The 20,327-nt window shown below is 42.5% G+C and overlaps 1 protein-coding gene and 1 long non-coding RNA gene across 5 annotated transcripts; one reads left to right on the top strand and one right to left on the bottom strand.

Moving 5' to 3' along the window:
* Positions 1-1,993: 1,993 nt before the first annotated feature.
* LOC309822857 lies at positions 1,994-10,568 on the bottom strand. The gene is made up of 3 exons (XR_014296780.1): positions 10,517-10,568; positions 5,084-5,264; positions 1,994-2,385 (listed from the first exon to the last, which is right to left on the bottom strand). It is a non-coding gene; the product is annotated as an uncharacterized lncRNA (long non-coding RNA).
* On the top strand, positions 2,677-20,235 carry FBXO40 (F-box protein 40). Of its 4 annotated transcripts, none has more exons than XM_082654916.1 (5): positions 2,677-2,882; positions 3,015-3,105; positions 10,454-10,486; positions 11,380-13,275; positions 15,685-20,235. In XM_082654916.1, exons 3-5 carry the CDS (start codon positions 10,484-10,486, stop codon positions 15,898-15,900), a joined length of 2,115 nt encoding a protein of 704 aa, XP_082511042.1. In that variant the 5' UTR covers positions 2,677-2,882; positions 3,015-3,105; positions 10,454-10,483; the 3' UTR covers positions 15,901-20,235. The 4 variants fall into 4 exon arrangements, with proteins under 4 accessions (XP_082511042.1, XP_082511041.1, XP_082511040.1 ...); XM_082654915.1 differs by having other exon boundaries at positions 2,964-3,105; XM_082654914.1 differs by having other exon boundaries at positions 2,677-3,105.
* Positions 20,236-20,327: the final 92 nt, after the last annotated feature.

The raw sequence follows: 20,327 nt of genomic DNA, 5'->3' as shown, positions 1-20,327 counted from the left end.
AATATACAAACAGCTTATATAACTCAATATCAAAAAAACAAGCAACCCTACTGAAAACTGGTCAGAAGACCTGGATAGACATTTCTCCAAAGAAGACATACAGCTGACTAACAGGCACATGAAAAGATGTTCAACACTGCTAACTATCAGAGAAATGCAAATCAAAACCACAATGAGATATCACCTCACACCTGTCAGAATGACTATCATCAAAAAGTCTACAAATAACAAATGTTGGAGAGGATGTGGAGAAAAGCGAACCCTTGAACACTGTTGGTGGGAATGTAAATTGGTGCAGCCACTATGGAAAACAATATGGAGGTTCCTCAAAAAACTAAAAATAGAACTACCATACTATCCAGCAATTCCACTCCTGGGTACATATCTGGAAAAAACAAAAACACTAATTTGAAAAGATACATGCACTCCAATGTTCATAGCAGCTCTATTTACAATAGCCAAGACATGGAAGCAACCCAGGTGCCCATCAACAGACAACTGCCTTAAGAAGATGTGGTATATATATACACAATGGAATATTACTCAGCCATAACAAAGAATGAAATACTGCCATTTGCAGCAACATGAATGGACCTAGAGATTACCATACTAAGTGAAGTCAGAAGAGAAAGACAAATACCATATGATATCACTTATATGTGGAATATAACATAAATGAACATAGCTAGAAAACAAGTTAGATCCTAGAGAAATGGAAATAAAAACAAAAATAAACAAATGGAACCTAATGAAACTTCAAAGCTTTAGCACAGCAAAGGAAACCATAAACGAGACCAAAAGACAATCCTCAGAATGGGAGAAAATATTTGCAAATGAAGCAACTGACAAAGGATTAATCTACAAAATTTACAAGCAGCTCATGCAGCTCAATAACTAAAAACCAAACAACCCAATCCAGAAATGGGCAGAAGACCTAAATAGACATTTCTCCAAAGAAGATATACAGATTGCCAACAAACACATGAAAGGATGCTCAACATCACTGATCATTAGAGAAATGCAAATCAAAACTACAATGAGGTATCACCTCGCACCAGTCAGAATGGCCATCATCAGAAAGTCTACAAATAATAAATGCTGAAGAGGGTGTGGAGAAAAGGAAACCCTCTTGCACTGTTGGTGGGAATGTGAATTGGTACAGCCACTAAGGAAAACAGTATGGAGGTTTCTTAAAAAACTAAAAATAGAACTACCATACGACCCAGCAATCCCACTACTGGGCATATACCCTGAGAAAACCATAATTCAAAAAGAGTCATGTATCAAAATGTTCCTTGCAGCTCTATTTACGATAGCCAGGACATGGAAGCAACCTAAGTGTCCATCAACAGATGAGCGGATAAAGAAGATGTGGCACATATATACAATGGAATATTACTCAGCCATAAAAAGAAATGAAATTGAGTTATTTGTAGTGAGGTGGTTGGACCTAGAGTCTGTCATACAGAGTGAAGTAAGTCAGAAAGAGAAAAACAAATACCGTATGCTAACACATATATATGGAATCTAAGAAAAAGAAAAAAAAAAGGTCATGAAGAACCTAGGGGCAAGATGGGAATAAAGACACAGACCTACTAGAGAATAGAGTTGAGGATATGGGGAGGGGGAAGTGTAAGCTGTGACAAAGTGAGAGAGTAGTATATGGACATATATACACTACCAAATGTAAAATAGATAGCTAGTGGGAAGCAGCCGCATAGCACAGGGAGATCAGCTCGGTGGTTTGTGACCACCTAGAGGGGTGGGATAGGGAGGGTGGGAGGGAGGGAGACGCAAGAGGGAAGAGATATGGGAACATATGTATATGTATAACTGATTCACTTTGTTATAAAGCAGAAACTAGCACACCATTGTAAAGCAATTATACTCCAATAAAGATGTTAAAGAAAAAAAAGAAAACAAGTTAGAGATGACCACTCACTACTTTTTTAAAAAATTAATTACTTTATTTATTTGTTTATATTTGGCTGCATTGGGTCTTTGTTGCTGCACGCGGGCTTTCTCTAGTTGCAGCGAGCAGGGGCTACTCTTCATTGTGGTGCATAGGCTTCTCATTGCAGTGGCTTCTCTTTTTGCAGAGCTCGGGCCCTAGGCGCGTGGGCTTCAGTAGTTGTGGCAAGTGGGCTCAATAGTTGTGGCTTGCGGGCTCTAGAGTGCAGGCTCGGTAGTTGTGGCGCATGGGCTTAGTTGCTCCGCGGCATGTGGGATCTTCCCGGACCAGGGCTCGAACCCACGTCCCCTGCATTGGCAGGTGGATTCTCAACCACTGCGCCACCAGGGAAGTCCCAACCACTCACTACGTTTTTCAATGTAGTGCTGGAAGATCTAGGCGAACAATTTACTTTCTATTCTCCGTCTTCTCATCTGTAAAATGAGAGAGTTGGACTAAGTGATAGCTAAGCCTCCTACCACCTCTAATTTTCTCAGACTGGACTTATTCTATGCCTGATTTCTGAATTACAAAATCTTCCTTTCCCAACCATCTGGGAAAGAAGAGGGCCAGGAGAGGACAGGCACTTGTCACGACAAGAAATAGGAGAAACAGGACCACATGTCACTTGCACAAGTTGCTGCCTCAGCCACTGATAGGTTTAGGTGAAAAGCACGGTTATAATTAGAGCAGCAGCCTGTCCTGACTGCTCCACCAGCCACTGTGGGCACAGCTGGATCTGCCAACCACATGCACAGGACTCTATGAGGCTGCTCGGGCCTTGAAATGATCCTTCTTACAAGGATTTTCCTTCTTCCTCAAGGGAAAGAAAACCCATTGATATAAAACCCCACTTGCCTTCCGGCTTCCCCTGCTAACTGCCACTCCAACAGAGACCGAGTGTGGACAAATACAAGAGAAAGAAAAAATCGTAAGCTGAGCCTGGTCACATTGCCCCTTGTGATACAGTTTTATTTTTAACTTCAAAACACTTGAACTATTTCTGTTGAAGTTTTTTTCTCCTTTCCCTACCTCCTCGACGAAACTCTGTCCTCTGCTGTAGCCAATGCACGCCGAGCCACCTCCGGCAGTCTACTTGCTCACCATCAAGGGACACAAGTGCAGCAGATGCTGACTCAGCCCATGCCATTAAGGTAAGCTTTTCAAATGTGGGCAGGTTCATCAAGGGGAAATTTAGAGTGGTGAACATGGAGGCAGAGGCTGAGCGGCATATCACCTTTTTGCTCTGAGTAAGAGGGTTGTTAAGCAAATTAAGTTACATATGGGGGTGAAAAGGTTAGCACTGAGAATGAGACCCAGCCATAGGTAAACTCCTGCTTTGAATCTAAAATCTTAGAGCAGGAAGAGATGACCTGCTTTCTAACAGCTTAGGCTCTTTCTTCTAAAATCAACCATAGTGATAGCACATAGTGGTTATGTGCTATCTCTAAGGTTACACAGTATTGATGGGGGTTCAGGATGGCGGGGGGAGAGGAGATGGTGAGGAAATAGGTGGAAGGCCCAGAACCCAGGGTTTCTGTTTTCTGAAGTCCAAATGTTGTGATCTTTCCCCAATCAGCATTTTCTATGTAAACTGCAAGTCATTCTCATGTACTTTAAATTCCATCACCTGTGTCACTCTACCAGTTAATTTAGCACAGTTGTATTTACTGCGTATATTATTTAAATTCTGCCTGCAGAGTTTAAAACCTGTTTTTCTTTAACAATATTCCCTAAACATGACTCACTCCTCCCCAGCTCTCTTGAATCCAAATGCATCTATGGAATAGAAGTGAAAGTATTTTACAAGTTGAAAAATGGTATATACATGCAAACCAAAAATTATCACAAATTTGAAACTTGCAACTCCAGGGGAACAAAAGTAAAATGATTAATGATACTTGAGGAGTCAAACACTTTAAAGTGTAGATAGGTTATTTCTAGCTTTGGGAATAACAGCATAGTGTTGCATGCACAAACAAATTGGCAGGAATAAGGGAGCAGTGTTTATTTTCCTGTTTTCCTCTGGACCTTGCTTTAGTGTTATACAGTTAAAAGTTCAGCTAAGGACATACTAGGAAGTGGCCTGTGCAGCAAAAGGGATTCTGTACACTCTAAACTTTGCACTGTACAGGCTAAAGCCACCAATGTCAAGTAAAAGGAGACCTACCACCAGACACCTTAACTCCTGTTTCCTTCTTGCCTGCCCCTGTAACCTCCAGATGCATCCCATAACTCTGCTATAGGTGTCTGGGTTATAATTATGCCTGTTTGCTAGGCACAATCAAATGCACTGTGTATAATTGCCTAACTTCATTTAATTTTGTCAGAGTTTCCATGGCACAAAGGTCTTCAAGGGGTATACCGGGTACTTTCCTAGCAAGATGGGCATGTTAGCTTAGCAGTAACCAACCAGACCAGCTGACTCAGAGCTACTCCTAAATAATCCATCTAGTTTGCACTTTCTTGGCCAATACAAAACAGTAATTTAAAATACTGAAACTAATAATGTAAGTACAAGATATGAGAATTAACTAGCTAATTAAATAACTAGAAAGTTTAAAGGTGGAGAGATTTCTAGTGTAGGTACAGAACTGCAGATGGTGAGGTTGAACAGATTTGAGGGAGGATGATTTTTAGGGTATAGTGAAAAGGCTGAAATCATAGCCTGAAAGCCCAGGATTATGCGACCAGATGTGGGAACTATCCTCAGCCAACTGGTTGTGTTAACATCTCAAGATGCAAAGGGATTACTTTAATATTTAACTTTATACATTTTCTTTCCATAGAATTAAGTATCTCCATAGCAGGGAAACAGATTAACAATGTATAATTAAAGTAACAGATTAATTGACTGGTTAATAGGTTAACAGTTAATCTCTGTCCTTTAACTCTTGACCTTGTCACTTCCACTAAAGTTAAAGCTCAGGAATAAATAATTATTGCCAGGGCTAGCCACATGAGGAGGCAAAATAGTCGCTGCATCATGTGAGGGGTGCTGGGAGGGCCTCTTGCCTAAAAATATCTCCCTGACACCAACCCTGATTGCCTACTAACTTTATAGTGAAGAATGTTAAAACTATTTTCTGTTAATTGCATTCTCTTTTGCTTGAGTCAGTGATTTAAATATACCTGCTTTATGCCTTCTCATGACCTTGTTGGCCAGTGACACTTGGTCACCACCTCTTCCTCATTCTTCCAGGCCTTGTCCTGCTTTGCCCTTGGTACCACCTAAGCTGCCCATATGCCCTTGGCCGTCATCATGCAGGTAGCTCTGTGTGGCACTGTGGTTTCTACAGAATTTCTCAGTAAACTATCAAGGTGAAGTAGAAAAAAGAAAAGCATGTGATTAGAGTCAGAGACTGTGGGAGCATAAGCAAGACACATTACTTCTCCGGGCCTCAGTTTCTCTTGTAAAAAATGAAGAGTTTAACCTAGACTCTTTCCTAGACCATTTGTTCTACCAGATCAGAAGCTGCATTTCAAAAAAGATTGCCCAGGTGATTCCTATGCACACTGAAGTTTGAGAAGCTCCAGAGCAGAGGATTTCTGGTTATCTACCTGAGCCAGATTCCTGATTCTATGACTGTAAGTGTTGAGAACAAGTTGTAACCTCCTACAAACAATTCTGGCAGCATTCAGAGTATCTGTTATAACTGGAGTCCACGGAGTCTTTTCCATTCAGTTAAGGCAACATTAACCAAATAAAGTTGAAAACATTTATTTTTCTTCCTTTAAAACAAAACAACAACAACAACAAAACACAAATTAGCATATATCTGACATCATTACCCCTTCCTCCTAAAGGTCTCAAATTGCTCTCACAGGTGTTTCAAATGCTGCCTTCTTTAGGGTCCTGTTCAACTCCATCCAATCCAATCCTTCACTGAAGGCTGATGGAGTGCTGGGAGCCCTGTTAGCTCTACTCACTCTCAGGGCCTCAGAAATCATTTCTGTATCCCTCCTGGGGCATTCCCACCCTCTGCTGATATTCCAGTCAGAGCTCCTTTCACAGCCTACACACATTCCATGGGTCCCAGCACTTCTGTTCCGTTTATGCCCTTCATCAGGTCGTTCACCACTCACACCATCACAGCAACTTCCCTCGGGTTGTATCAACACCCAGAGTCAGTCGCGAGAGGAGACAAGTCTCAACTGAAACCTTCCTTTTTATTTATTTATTTATTAAATAAATAAATTTATTTATTTTTGGTTGTGTTGGGTCTTCATTGCTGCTGGCAGGCTTTCTCTAGTTGCGGCGAGCAGGGGCTACTCTTTGTTGCGGTGCGCGGGCTTCTCATTGCGGTGGCTTCTCTTGTTGCAGAGCACAGGCTCTAGTCACGCAGGCTTCAGTAGTTGTGGCTCGCGAGCCCTAGAGCACAGGCTCAGTAGTTGTGACGCACGGGCTTAGTTGCTCTGCGGCATGTGGGACCTTCCTGGACCAGGGCTCAAACCCGTGTCCACTGCATTGGCAGGAGGATTCTTAACCACTGTGCCACCAGGGAAGTCCCTATAGTGCAGATTTTTAACCTTAAAAATCTTCCCTGCCACATTTGTATTCCCTGAAATGCAAAGGCATGGAACCTGCGCAGTCTTCTTGTTTCCTCTATTCAGAAGGGCACAGTATGGGTTGTAGTCCAGGGGAGGACCAAAAAAGAAAAAAAATTCATCATAGGCATGGAGGATCTTCCTAATGTGAAGCATCCAGCTTCTCTACAATTTGGAAAGATTATACAGGTAGACACCTTTCTGTGCCCCAACTGGGGGAAAAAAGGCTTTCCCCTTACAGACTCTAGCCATGGTCTTGCATTCTCCCCAAACCATGGAGATGGACCACAAATGTCTCTATGGGTCTCTGATGGACACAGTGTGATGTAGCAGACAGTAGAGTTTGAAGCGAGACAAACTTAGGCTTCTTTGTGCCTCAGTGTCCTTATCAGTAAACTGGAGATGGTAATACCCACCTCACATTATTATTGTGAGGATTAAATGAGATGTTATGTAAATGCACATGTTAAGCACTAATATTTTATTTCTCTTCCACTATGACATCCAAAATGGAGAAATCACTCCATCTAGGAAACTCAGACAGACCCCATGGAGGATAAGAATCCAGTCACTGCACAGGAACAGAAATTGGGAGAACAGGGCATCTCATGTCACAAGACAACCAATGATAAATCTAATTTGATTAAATTGAGGCAATACCAGCTGACTCCAACCTAAGGTGACCAATCAGCTGTCTAAGTTTGCCTGGGAATAAGAGGTTTCCTGGGACCTGGGACTTTCAGTGCTCAAACCAGGAGAGACCGAGGCAAACCAGGATGATTGGTTACCCTGTTTCTCCAGCAATAATTAGACTATCAACAATTTTGGATTGTCCTTTATCTCAGTGGGAAAGATTTCCTCCAGATATACAACAAAAGGTTCAGATGTGATTTTTTATGCCCTTAGGCTATATTTGTCTTTCTCCTTTCCTCCACTGACAAATGTCTCCAAAAAGTCATCTCCACTCAGTGTCTTTCTGCTCAGCACATGCCTTCTCTCAAAGTCACTCATCTGGGGTAGCTCCAGAGCCTGGCAGAAGATCCTTAAATAGCAACATAAAGCAACAGCATCTTTGTTGCCTGCCTTCATTGCTTTTCTTTTCTCTTAAAGGAATATTTTCAAATAACCTCAAAGAGATGGAGAGCAATAAGACTCCACCACAAATGTTCCCAGCTTCAATAACGCTGTTGCTAAGAACCATCTTTATAATGCTGAAGGATAAGAAATGATTGGCAACAAGGACCTACTGTGTAGCACAGGGAATTATACTCAATATTTTGTAATAACCTATAAGGGAAAATAATCTTAAAAAATTGATATAGATGTATATATAACTGAATCACTTTGCTGTACACCTGAAACTAACACAACATTGTAAATCAACTATTCTTCAATTAAAAAAAGAAGAAGGAGAAGAAGGAGAAGGAGAGGAAGAGGAAGAAGAGGGAGAAAAAGAAATGATTGGGCTTAGAGTTCATCACTATTGTCCCTCCAGCCAGACACATGCCTGCTGATAGGGGCAGAGTTCTCACTACATACATTGAGTGCACAGAACTAGCCAGAGCTGCTTTGCCCTTGCTGGAAACTGGGCTCAACTTTGTGACAGAACCCGGTTGGCAAATATGAAGTTGGATATTCCTGGTGCTATTAGCTTTTTTCACATAACCTTACTCCATTCGTGATCTGCCTCTTCTTCCCCACCTAAAAACCAACAGGGGACCCTGAGTCATCCAGAGTCCATTCTTGATGAATGTCTATTATGAATAGAAAGCAGATGATCACATTCTCCCAGCCAGGGCACAGGCCCTGCCAACATTGGAGTGTGTGCTTAATAGCTTTCTCCTCTACTCCAAACAAACGCTAGATTTTGAATGGCCAAGGGTTCCACCTCACAGCTGAAATGCAAATGCTCTGGCAAGAGCTCTTTGGGGAACTGCCATGAGCAGTGGCATTGTCATCCCTGTTCTTAACCGCACAGCAGCATTGGAGGCCATCACTCACCCTTTCCTTTACATCTAGCAACAATAGTCCTGACTCTCTTAGCTCACTGGTCTCTCCTTCTCTGGCTCTGCTTCTTCTTATTGTCCCCAAAGTGGTCATACTTAGCCTTGTACTTCATGGCTCAGATTTCTATTCTGTGTTCTCACTTCCCCAGTTATGGCTTTCTCTTACTTTTAAGTGGATACTTCTCAAGTCTGAATCTCTATATTCTAACCCCTCATCTTCCCACCCACATGATCTGTCATCACCTAAAGCAACTTGTATTACACTCGCTGGACCCATTTTTCTTCCCAAAACAGTTCCCTCCTTAGACCTCTATTTTTCTCAGAATTACACCCAACATTCTCTCTTCTTAGTTCACCTTCTTGGCATCACCTTTGACTCTTCTTCTTCCCCCATCTCCAGCCAGAAACAAAAATGTTAGTTGACCCTCCCTTGTAATGTCTCCTCTCTGTCTCATCTTGCCTATTTCTACTGTCATCAGTCTCACAATCTCAGCCTCCATCATGTTCTCTACATAGCAGTTTCTAACTCTAGGTCTTTCCACTCCATTCTTCCACTACTACTGGTTAACACCCCAATTACAATGGTAAATGGTTCCTTACTGAGTACCAAATAATTCTAGATGCTTGAGCCTAGTATTTATGAATTTCTATAAGTCCATAATGGGCTTTTCCCCCTCAGGAGTGATCTGGAATATGGCAGGAGCCTACCTGAATGTTAAATTGTATGTTAAAAGATCAAGTAGCTAGACTCTTGTATCCAAAAGATGTGCTCTTTGCCTGATCCTATTCTGCTCCATCTCAGTCCTACCCTCATAGCTTTTCCACTCTGCTCAGTTCCCTCTCTGTCTGATTAATCTCCTAGTTAACCCTGAAGCTACTGATGGTCAGGCTGACTATTAGGGTATGAGGTATCCCTCTATAGCCTAAGAGGGATTCTGGCGTGATCCCTCTTCCACACTTATAGTGCATGAGTCAGATGGGGAATGTGTTAAGAATGTAAATTCCAGGATACACCCTTCGCTCAGGTCAGGGGTGCAGCCAGCATCTATAGCAGTGTTGTCCAATAGAGTAGCTATTGAACACTTGAAGTGTAGCTAATATGACTTGAGGAACTGAATTATTAATTCTAGTTCATTTTGATTAATTTAAATTTAAATAGCCACATGTGGCCAGTGACTACCATATTGAACAGTGGGGATCTATATATTTAACAAGAATCACAGCTGATTATAATGAACAATAGTGTTTAAAGCCACTTTAACAAGCAGTCCGGGTGACCCTTATGCTCACTTACTGGTACATAGTAGGTAATCAAAAATGTTTGTTGAATGAATGGATGAACAAATGAATACATGAATGAACTAGCATACAATTCCCTTGATATTTAAGGCTGTCTCTTCTAAAAAAGAAAAGTTGAGGGGGATTTTTCCAGAGGAAAAGAGGCTAAAAAGATTTAACAAACAAATGTAATAAATTAACCTTAAAGGGATCCTGGTTCAAAACTGAGTTGTTTTTTAAAAAGTACAGAAGATATTTTGGAGATAATTGGGAAAATTTGAATATAGACAGCATGTTACATGATGTTAGAAAATTATTTTTAGTTTTCTTAGGTGAGATAATGTTACTGTAGTTACAAAAAAAAGTCTTTATTCTTAGAAAATACATGCTGAAGTACTTACAGATGAAGGGTCATGACATCAGCAACTTATCTTCAAGTGGTTTGGCAAAAAATGTGTGTGTGTGTGTGTGTGTGTGTGTGTGTTGAGAGAGAGAGAAAGTGAAAGGGGCAAAATGTTAACAATTGTTGTATCTAGGTAGAGTATATTTGACTGCAAAATGTGGGCCAGGGTGGTGGAAGAATACATGAAGTCTCTTTGGCCCCTTTTAAAACAGATAAAATACTTTTCTTACTAATCATTCATATTTGTATATTTATATTTTCCCCTAGAGTTACAAAGCAAGAAGAAATTTGGAAGCTATGGTAAGTACCAGGTGCTTATTGGAACTTTACCTTTCACAGGTCCAGGTCTGGCTTCATTTAGCCTGTAGCCCAAGCATCTGGCAGATTTATCCTTTTGGTCTGATGATATATATTGGCTTTTTGCCGAACCATAGATGCTAGAGCAGAACCTAGAAGAAACTGACACAGAATAGGGGGAAATCATAGACCTGAGAAAGATCTGTGAGCAAAGATTTTTAGTAAAACTTTACACATGAAAAAGCAAAAAATCCAGGTATAACCTAAATGGCTAACAATTCCTTCATTCGGCAAATATTACTGAGTGCTTACGATGGTCCAGGCCCTGTGACAGGTGCTGGGGACCAAGATGTGAACAAAACCAGTCATGCCCCATGTCCTCCCAGCATACCCCTAGTGGTAGTTGGTTAAATGAATGACAGAACACTCATTCTGGAGTGTTACACTGCCATTATGAAGAAAGTTTGCAAAGAAAAATTAATAAAACAGCCTAGACATGTCATAATAGCAAGTTAAAGCAGAATGCAAAATTGTATTCATAGTATTAACTGTGTCATATAAATCCACCACAACCCACAACTCAAAAATAGCAATTGTCACCTTGTAGCCCATTACTTTCACCTTTGTTTTTTTTCTATTCTCAACACAGCTAATACATAGAATAAACTATTGGGAAATAAAGAGAAGAGTATTGATAGCTGTTATTTCTAGATTGTGTGGGATTATGAGTATTCTTGCTTTCTTCTTATGATTTTCTATATTTTTCAAGATTCCTACAATAAACATGAATAAACAGGAAATAAGTCAATTAAAACGTAAACACTCACAGACATGCATAGAGCTTCTCTTCCAGCAGTCATTTGTTTTCTCTTTCCCCTTGCCTTTGGTGTCTCCAGCGTAGGGCGCGCAGGCCTCCACGAGGGCAGCACAGGCACTGTGACAGATGCTTCAACCGTCACTGCCACATGCCTATGGAGCCTGGTGTCTCCTGCCTGGTGATAAACTGCCACCTGTCCTGCGGTGCTACCTTCCACATGTGCAAAGAGGCAGAGCACGAGCTCCTGTGCCCTTTGGAGCAGGTTCCGTGCCTCAACTCCGAATATGGCTGCCCCCTTTCCATTTCCCGTCACAAGCTGGCCAAGCACCTGCAAGTGTGCCCCGCCAGCGTGGTCTGCTGCTCCATGGAGTGGAACCGCTGGCCAAACTTGGACTCTGAAACAGCCCTTCACGAGAACATCATGAAAGAGACCCCCAATGAGGAGTGCTTGGACACAGCCCTGGCCCTCCAAGACCAGAAGGTCCTCTTTAGATCTCTGAAAATGGTAGAACTTTTCCCAGAAACTAGAGAACCCATGGAAGAGGAACCTACCATGAATGGTGAAGCCAGTTGGAAGGAAATGGAAGGAGCGGTGGGTGGGGCAGATGCTGGTTTGGTAACAACCACCAACGGAGAGGTGGCAGAGCTGAGTCAAGAAGAACGAGAGGTATTAGCCAAAACCAGAGAAGGGATGGACCTAGCCAAGTTTGACAAGTGGGAAAATATGTTCAGCAAAGAGCATGCGGCCTCTGCTTTAACGAGCTCATCAGTGAGCAGTGAGAGCAAGAGCAGGGATGGCCCAGAGAAAGAACAGATTTCCAGCAGCAACAACATGGTAGAAAAGAGCGCTGCCAAAGGGAAGGAAACACAGGAAGACCAGAAGCAGCAGGAATTTCATGAAGCCATAGAAAAGTCAGGGCTTGCCCCTTGGCAGGATGGTGTTCTGGAAAGACTGAAAACAGCTATGGATGCAAAGGACTATAATATGTATCTGGTGCACAATGGGAGGATGCTTATTCACTTTGGTCAGATGCCTGCTTGTACACCTAAAGAGAGAGACTTTGTTTATGGCAAACTCGAGGCTCAGGAAGTGAAGACTGTTTACACCTTCAAAGTTCCCATGAGCTACTGCGGGAAGCGGGCTCACCTCAGAGACACCTCGTTGAGTAGTAGGCCAAGTGAACACAAGGCAGTAGATACTTTGGATTTAGGGATCACTGTGGAGGACCTCCCCAAATCAGATCTCATCAAGACCACCCTGCTGTGTGCTCTGGAAAGAGAACTCAAAGGTCATGTCATCTCTGAATCCAGGAGCATTGATGGGGTGTTCATGGATTTTGCTACACAGACATACAGTTTTGAGCCAGAACAATTTTCCTCCAGGACGGTGCTGGCTGACCTTCTAACCACTGCCAATCTGAATGGGCTCCATATGGAGCTCCACAGTGAGTGTGTGACCAGGAGACACAACAAGAGCAGTTCTGCCTTTACTTTCACTTGCAACAAATTCTTCAGGAGGGATGAATTTCCCCTACATTTCAAGAATGTCCACACAGACATTCAGTCATGTCTCAATGGTTGGTTCCAGCACCGATGCCCCCTTGCCTACTTGGGATGTACCTTTATTCAAAACCATTTCTGTCCCCCAGGGAAAAAGGCAAAAGTAATCTACAGTCAGGAGCTCAAGACCTTTGCCATCAAGCCGGAGGTTGCTTCAGAGCTGAGTGAGGGAGGGAACAACCATCTCTCAGGCCATGAAGGAAAAAACCAGAATTCTCTAACCAGCCTGCCCCTGGAGGTTTTGCAGTACATTGCTGGGTTCTTAGACAGCATCAGCCTATCCCAGCTCTCCCAGGTGTCCGTGCTGATGAGGAATATCTGTGCCACTTTGTTACAAGAGAGAGGGATGGTCCTCCTGCAATGGAAGAAGAAGAGGTATTCCCATGGAGGCACCTCGTGGAGAGTTCACAGAAAGGCAAGTAAATAGTCATTCACTTATTCATTCATTCAACAAGTATTTACTAAGGGCCTTCTGTGCACCAAGCCATGTGCTAGGCACTGAGATTGTACTAGGTTACCGGGAATAAAGCACAGTCTATGAACTCAAGGAGGTCAGCATAGTAGAGGAGACAGACCCATAAACATAAAAATGGCAATACAAATGGTAATGCCTATTTATGTATGTGTCCTGCATGTCTTCCGTTTGCTCACATGATCCATTCTCCATCGTGATCTGTCCCCCAGGAGGCTGATCTTTATAGACTAGCTTAACCAGCTCCCCTGCCCTCCAGCTTCCAGTTGGGCTAATCTAACGGGAGTGTATCAGCAGGAGATGGTCAGGAGGGAGAAGAGTGAGGTTGACATGGTTATTCTTCTGGCTTCCTTCCTGCATGCATTCTCCCCTCCATGATATTTTGCACTGGCCATGTCCCTCCAACTGTATCTGATATCTGATAGGTTACCGATTCTGGGTTCCATTGACTTCCTTCCTCCCTTTCAGGCCTAGGGTAGTAACACTCTAGATTGTTACTAGCCTGGGTTTTCTATACCCTGCTCACACATTTGTATATCATTCCTTTATAAAATTCTCTTCAGATTACCCAGTTTGAGTGTGCCATCTGTTTTCTGCCTGGACTCCAACTGATACAATATGCCAACAAATTCTCCTCAGCCCTATGTCAACCAATTTATTTACAAACAAGTTTTGCCCCTGTTGAATTCATTTTGAAATTCTAAAATAATTTGGTCCACTGATTTCCCCTGGTTCAAATGCTTATTTAATTCTTTTAAAAAAACTCTGCTGTATAGATCAAAGAATCTTTCCCTTTGGAAAAACCTCATCCCCTTTTCCCAATCAGGTTAGGCTTGCTTAACTGTATAAGTTCTATTGGCTTGTACTCTATAGAAGTGAAACTCCCAATTTGTCATATCCAAGGTGCCGTAGCACCATAGCATCCTCTCTTATGGTACATATATTGGTAATGTGAATCACAAATTTATGATGCCCATTTAGGTCAATAATTCCAAAATCTCACTGTTGAGTCTCTTCCCAGTATGTGGGTATATGCAAACTGGTATTGGGGAGTTAGGAGATGTTTACATCTATTTTTGTTATGTCTAAAACATCTTGCATATTTTCTATTATTTATTCCCTGAGCAGTCTTCTTCAAAAAATAATTATCAGACTCTCCCTCATGAATTCATGCTTGAGTCCATGCCTGCAATCCATGTGTTAGATAATGACTGCCAACCAACCATGTGTTAGGCATAAACATGAATGAGACTAAGACCCTGCCTTTGGAAATTGTATTGCCAAGATACAATGTATCATTTAGAACTACCTAATATCTTCCTCTGTAAAATCAAATGCAAATAATTTAAGTTACATACTAGAAATTTCATTATTTTTTGGCTCACATTTTTTCCCAATTCAGTGATTGCTGACCGCTCTTAAATATCATTTGGGACAAACTAATTTCCTTATAGATCACAGGATACACTAATAGATCACAGGATACACTTTTCTTATATAGTAACAATGACAAGAAACTGAGGGTGAAATGATCAGGTTGAAGGATATCAGATTATGCCTATCCTCATAGGCAGATTTTAAAACTAGTGGCTTTGCCACCACGTCCTAGGTGGAAAGGCCCACAGGGATTTGAGTGCCAGACTGCTAGATTTCTCCTAAGGTTTCTGTTCTACTGAGACTCTTATTAGTTAACATACTTTTAGTTTTAAGTAATAGAAAACCAACTTAACATGACAAACAATAAAGGGAATTTATTGGCCCGTATAACTGAAGAGTGCAAAGGTGATGGCTTCAGGTATGGCTTGATCTAGCAGCCCAAAATGCCCCCAAATGACCTTTTTACTCTCTATTTCTTATCTCTACTTCTTCGCTTGTGGCTCCACTCTAAGACACAGTTCTCGCTTCGTGGTCCCTGCTGGCTGCCAGAAGCTCCTAAGACTGTAGCTTCCAAGTTCAAGCACAGAGGGGAAAAGAGAATCTGCTTCTTGGTATCACAAACAAAAGTTCTGGAGTAGAGTCTCATTGGCACTGGTTGTCCTGATTTGAACCATGTGTCTATTCTAGAACTAACCACTGTTCCTGGGGAGGTGGGGGATGGGGGAAGGGTATATGTCAATAAGCAGATTGGTGTTAGTCATTTCCACACAACACATGGCTGGCTGGGATGATTATCAGTTGGAAGGGGGCTCTAGGAATTGGATGCTGGAGAAAGGACTAACAAATGTATGCTGCAGCCACTAGATACTCTCAGGAATCTAAGAACAGAAAGGCATTTCCCCACACTGTTCAAACAAAGCTGGCCTGAGGGTAACACTCCAGTGTTTACTTTGGAACTTCTCTCTTTCCTCATAGATCTGGCAATTCAGCAGCCTCTTCTCCAAAATCAAGGGCTGGGAGTTTAATGAAGTTGCCTCCATGTCTGAGCACCTGAAGTCCTGTCCTTTCAACGTTGTAGAACACAAGACTGACCCGATTCTTTTGACCAGCATGTGTCAGCCCCGTAAGCAGGCCTCAGAGACTTTAGTCACAACCTTTAAAGCCAGACCAAGAGGAAGACACACCTACTAAAGGCTCAGAAGCCACCCTTCTTGGATTCCCACTCAGGGTTACTGAAAGTTCGACAGAGTTTGGTTTTGAGGACTTCCTTCTGTGAACTGCAAATGTGCTTATCTCGGTGTTTTGGAACATGCAAATGTCCTTCAAAACCTGAGCAGCTGCACAAGGCCGAAGAATTTCCTAAGCCATGGCTTGTATAACTGCTATAGTGCCATACTGATAACTTATTTCCTTCCTCCCCCCACACTCTTTTTCTAAAATAAATCAGTCTGTGAAGTATTTTAAATAGGTGACTTGAGGCCATTTGGAAGATGAGATGAGAGAGCCGTGAAATTCCATAACCAGCACAGGCCTGTGCTTTTGTGGAGAGCTTTTCAGTTTATAAGCACTTGTAATGATATGGAGCAGGCAATGTAGGGATGGGGACTGACATGCCTCCCAGGGTACCCAGGGTGAAGGGCACAGTTTGAAATTTCTGGAGCTGGGGTTGTCCTGACAGCCAAGTCCAGGGCTTTTTTTAGTTGCCCCACTGCGTCTAAGCCCAGACAGTCCAAACAGCCCGAAAGAATAGAGACCTAGGCTAAGCACAACAGCCTCGAGGACACCAAAGGCCAAAGGATGAGAGGTAGAAATGAGGTCCTAGAATGCGATTGTTGTATAGAATCCTGGCAACATATAGAAAGACAGCCTTGAAAAATGAAGAAGAATCCAGAGGAGATATTATATTTATGGAGAAAATTAGGACCAAAAGCCAGAGCCTACTTTCAAACATTTTAATAGTGACTTGAGAGTCAAGGTTCTTTTCCTCTGAAAATTATATTCTCCGTCTAGATTAGGGAGAGCACAGGCACGGGCCAGCACCACCCTGAGCTAAGTGAAATGATCACGAGACACTAACACCAACTTCAGTGTCATGTCAGAATGCACAGGGTAGCCCAAGGAGACCTCGCATTTGGAAAAGTCCAGACAAGGCCCACTGCAGCTCCTGTGGTACCAGTCGCCAGGTCCTAGACATCACTTGAGTACCCCATCGGGATTCTTGAGAAGGAAGATATCTGAACATAGTGATTCCCTATAATTGCTCCTACCTATTGCTGGCCATGACTGCATTCTGTCAAAAGTGCGTGACACTTCTGGGTTTTGGTAACAAATAGTTAAAACTTATGAGAACAAAAGTAAGATAAAACTACACAATAGAAGCTGGCATCCCTTAAAGCAGGGTTTCATGGAACTACTGACATTTTAGACTGGATAATTCTTTGTCATAAGGGACTGCCCTATGTGTTATAGGATGTTTAGCAACACCCTTGACCTCTATCCAATAGATACCAGTAGCACCCCTACAGCTATAACAACCAAAAATGTCTCCAGACATTGCTAAAAATCCTCTGGGAGCAAGATCGCTCCTGGTTGAGAACAACTGCCCTAAAGAATGACATGCCAATGGCAGTAAATTAGGATAAGTTTGCTTTTTAGTACAGCAAATTCTTATCTCACATAGTTATCTACAATGGTCATGATTTCATGCAGCTCTTCTTTCTTTACCAAATAGGTTTTAGACACATGATGATTTTAAGTTGGGAACCAAATGGAGATGGTTTGTTTGGTGTGGCTTCACGTCCCTGGGTCACAGTGCAAAAAGTATATCTTATCAGCTCTCCAGGTATAGCTGAAGCCAGGAAGGCTGAGCTATTTATCTTAACCCTAACCCTAACCCTCACCCTAGCCCTAGCCCTAACCCTAACCCTCTCTCTTTAATTGATGCCATTTTCCTAGCAGTCCTCAGCGAGTGAGAAAGAAGGGAAAAGGAGGATGGGCATTGTGGGGGAGCAGAGAACAAAGAATTTAACCAACAACAACAAAAAAGAGTCTAGTCAATATGAATGTTTGTTATTGCCTGGGTTCCCCTCTGAACATGGTTCAGAGCTGGTATAGATGAAGTAGATGACACCCCTGAGAAGAGTCAAGAAGGCATTAAAGCAAATCCCAGAGTAGAAGTATGCTCATCTTCCATTATAATGTGCCACTTGGTACTATTGAGTAACGTAACTCTATTTTTCCTAATCCTTATTGTTTGGTTTATATTTCACATTTGTATATAAGGCGCTATTTTCTAAAAAATATAACTAGAATGTGAGCTAAGATTTTATTCAGTGAAGATGAATAACTGCGACAGCTAAACAGTGAAGTGGGAGAAAAGGAACTGATCCAGGGTTCAGTTCCATGTGTTTTGAATCTAGTCCTTCCTATATGGAGGAAGAAAGTTCTGAAAATCCATTTTGGGTTTCTTATTTTATTAGAAAAAGAAAGCAAGGGGAGCTGTAGACTAAGGGAGGTGAAAATCCGGGGCTAACATGAGCTGCAAGAGAAGTATAGAGAAAGGAAGAGAGCAGAGGGCTCTTCCTTGACATTCTGGGCAGCCCAGGGTGCAGGAGGGCATTCAGGAGACTAACCGCACTGCTCTGTGGGCCCCACCCTTCCAGGCACGCTTTACTTTCCCAGCTGCTGCCTTCAGCACAATACTGAGCTGATCAACATCATCAAACACATTTTACAAGGTATCTAATTGTATACGTTGCAGGAAACCAGAGTATTGCAGGTATCCACTGGCCTACACAATCAAGCACATCTTATGGTGAGAGGGCAACTGGAGAAAAAGGGAAGCCTTTTAGAGAGATGGTGGATTAGACAGATGATTTGATTAGTGGGATGAAGCTGTAGTGAACAGCGTGAGCAGCAAGCATCACCTGAGAGAGGCAAGACAGCTAGACACGGCTTCAGATTAAGAAGCAGCTAAGGAGAGTGAAAGGGGACTGTGGACCCAAGAATAGGAGCCTGGACAGGGAGGTGTCTGCGAGCAGAGCCCTTGAAGAGAATCACCACCAAGAAAGTCAGTCCAAGTAGAGATCAGCCAAATGTGGAGGGCGAGGTCTATAGAACTGAGGCAGAAAGGACTTTATTGCCTTAACAATATGAGGATCTGGAAAAGAAGTTTCTGTCTTATAATGAAGGGAAAAGTGAAAAGCAAGGTGGAACTTGGATGTAAGAATAAAACCACTGCAAAAGTCTGATCTATGTGTGATGGCAGATCAAACTGAAGTGAAGAATGAAATTGTGTATATCTAGTGTGACTTACCTCTATACACTGGAAACCCCAATGTCTCTATAGGCAGAAATAAAAGCTGCTTTTCACTCTGAAAGTCTAACTGGGTGAATCTTATAAGTGAGGTGTAGAGACAGATGCGTGATTCACTGGCATAGAAGTCACTGTGAAAACAAAGGTGTGTCTTGAAGAAAAGCCAAGGAATGAGCCTGAGGGATGCAGTGCTCTAAGCACATGGACAGCTCACCACTGAACTTTTAAGGACTTTTATAAAGTCCTGCAGCAACTATGGGTCTCAGACACCAATCCTAGCTCTTCCTTGATCCCACTGTCTTCTCCATCTTTGAAAGCTGAATCCAACTTCAGATACTGGTTATAGCACAGACTTCTATTTTCCACCAATCAAAGATCCCCTATACCAAATCCCTGACTTTCATTTCGATTTGATTTTGGTTTTGCCTAGGATCTCCTATTCTGGACCTTGCCGAGCCCAATGGCCTGGGGGTTAGAATAAACTCACCGTGTCCTGGCCTTTCATTCTCCCTCATCCCCATACTTTGCTTGGTGATTTGCTTTTTGCCTATCACTGGCCGTCCAAAGGTCCTCACTTCTTCTCCTATCAGCAGCCTCAGCTCTGGACCACACAGAAACTTTATGAGCTTCCTCAATCTACCTTCTTACATGACCATCGATTTCATTCATCCAGCTACAAGGAAGCCTAGACTTTCTCTAGCAGAGGCCACTCTCACTCTAAATCCTCTTAACACCTCATTGTTTCTTTAGTTTTAGTCTTTTTCTCTTAGCTAAATCTTTTCCTCCTTTCTTTCCCCTAATTTGTGCTTTTGCCTCAAGAATCATTATGCATGAAAAGAGTGTAGTCATTACTCCCAGGCAGAAAGTGGCTGGCCTCTCACAACTGCTGAAGCCAGCAGAAGTTGAACTGTCTTATCATGGACACTTCCTGGCCCCTGTTCCCCTACCTTACTGCCATTCCCCAGGCCCATCTTGTTTTGGACTGGGTATCAGTAGAGTCTAAGGAAAGGGCACGGCCCTTGACATCCAGGGTGCAGAGTGATGGGCAGTGGAGGAGGGAGTTTTCTGGATACCCCTAAAAGATGGGAGGAGGATTGGAGCCATGAGAGTCAGGACCATTGAGGGCTGCATAAAAAGTACTATTTACCTCAGAATAGAGGTGAGCCGTGGTCCCGCTTTATTTCCACTTTAGGACTGAGCAGAGAAAAGATTCAGAGATATTTCTGCAGAGAAGGAAAGTGAGCAAACAGCACAACCAGGAAATATAAACATACCTTCCCAGGTAAGCAAACCAGGAAGCTCA

Source organism: Grampus griseus (genome assembly GCF_964374135.1).
Source record: "Grampus griseus genome assembly, chromosome: 5".
In the NCBI taxonomy this organism is placed as follows: domain Eukaryota; kingdom Metazoa; phylum Chordata; class Mammalia; order Artiodactyla; family Delphinidae; genus Grampus; species Grampus griseus.
The sequence above is the reverse complement of the archived record's forward strand: the minus strand, read 5'-3'. Positions and strand labels throughout refer to the sequence as shown.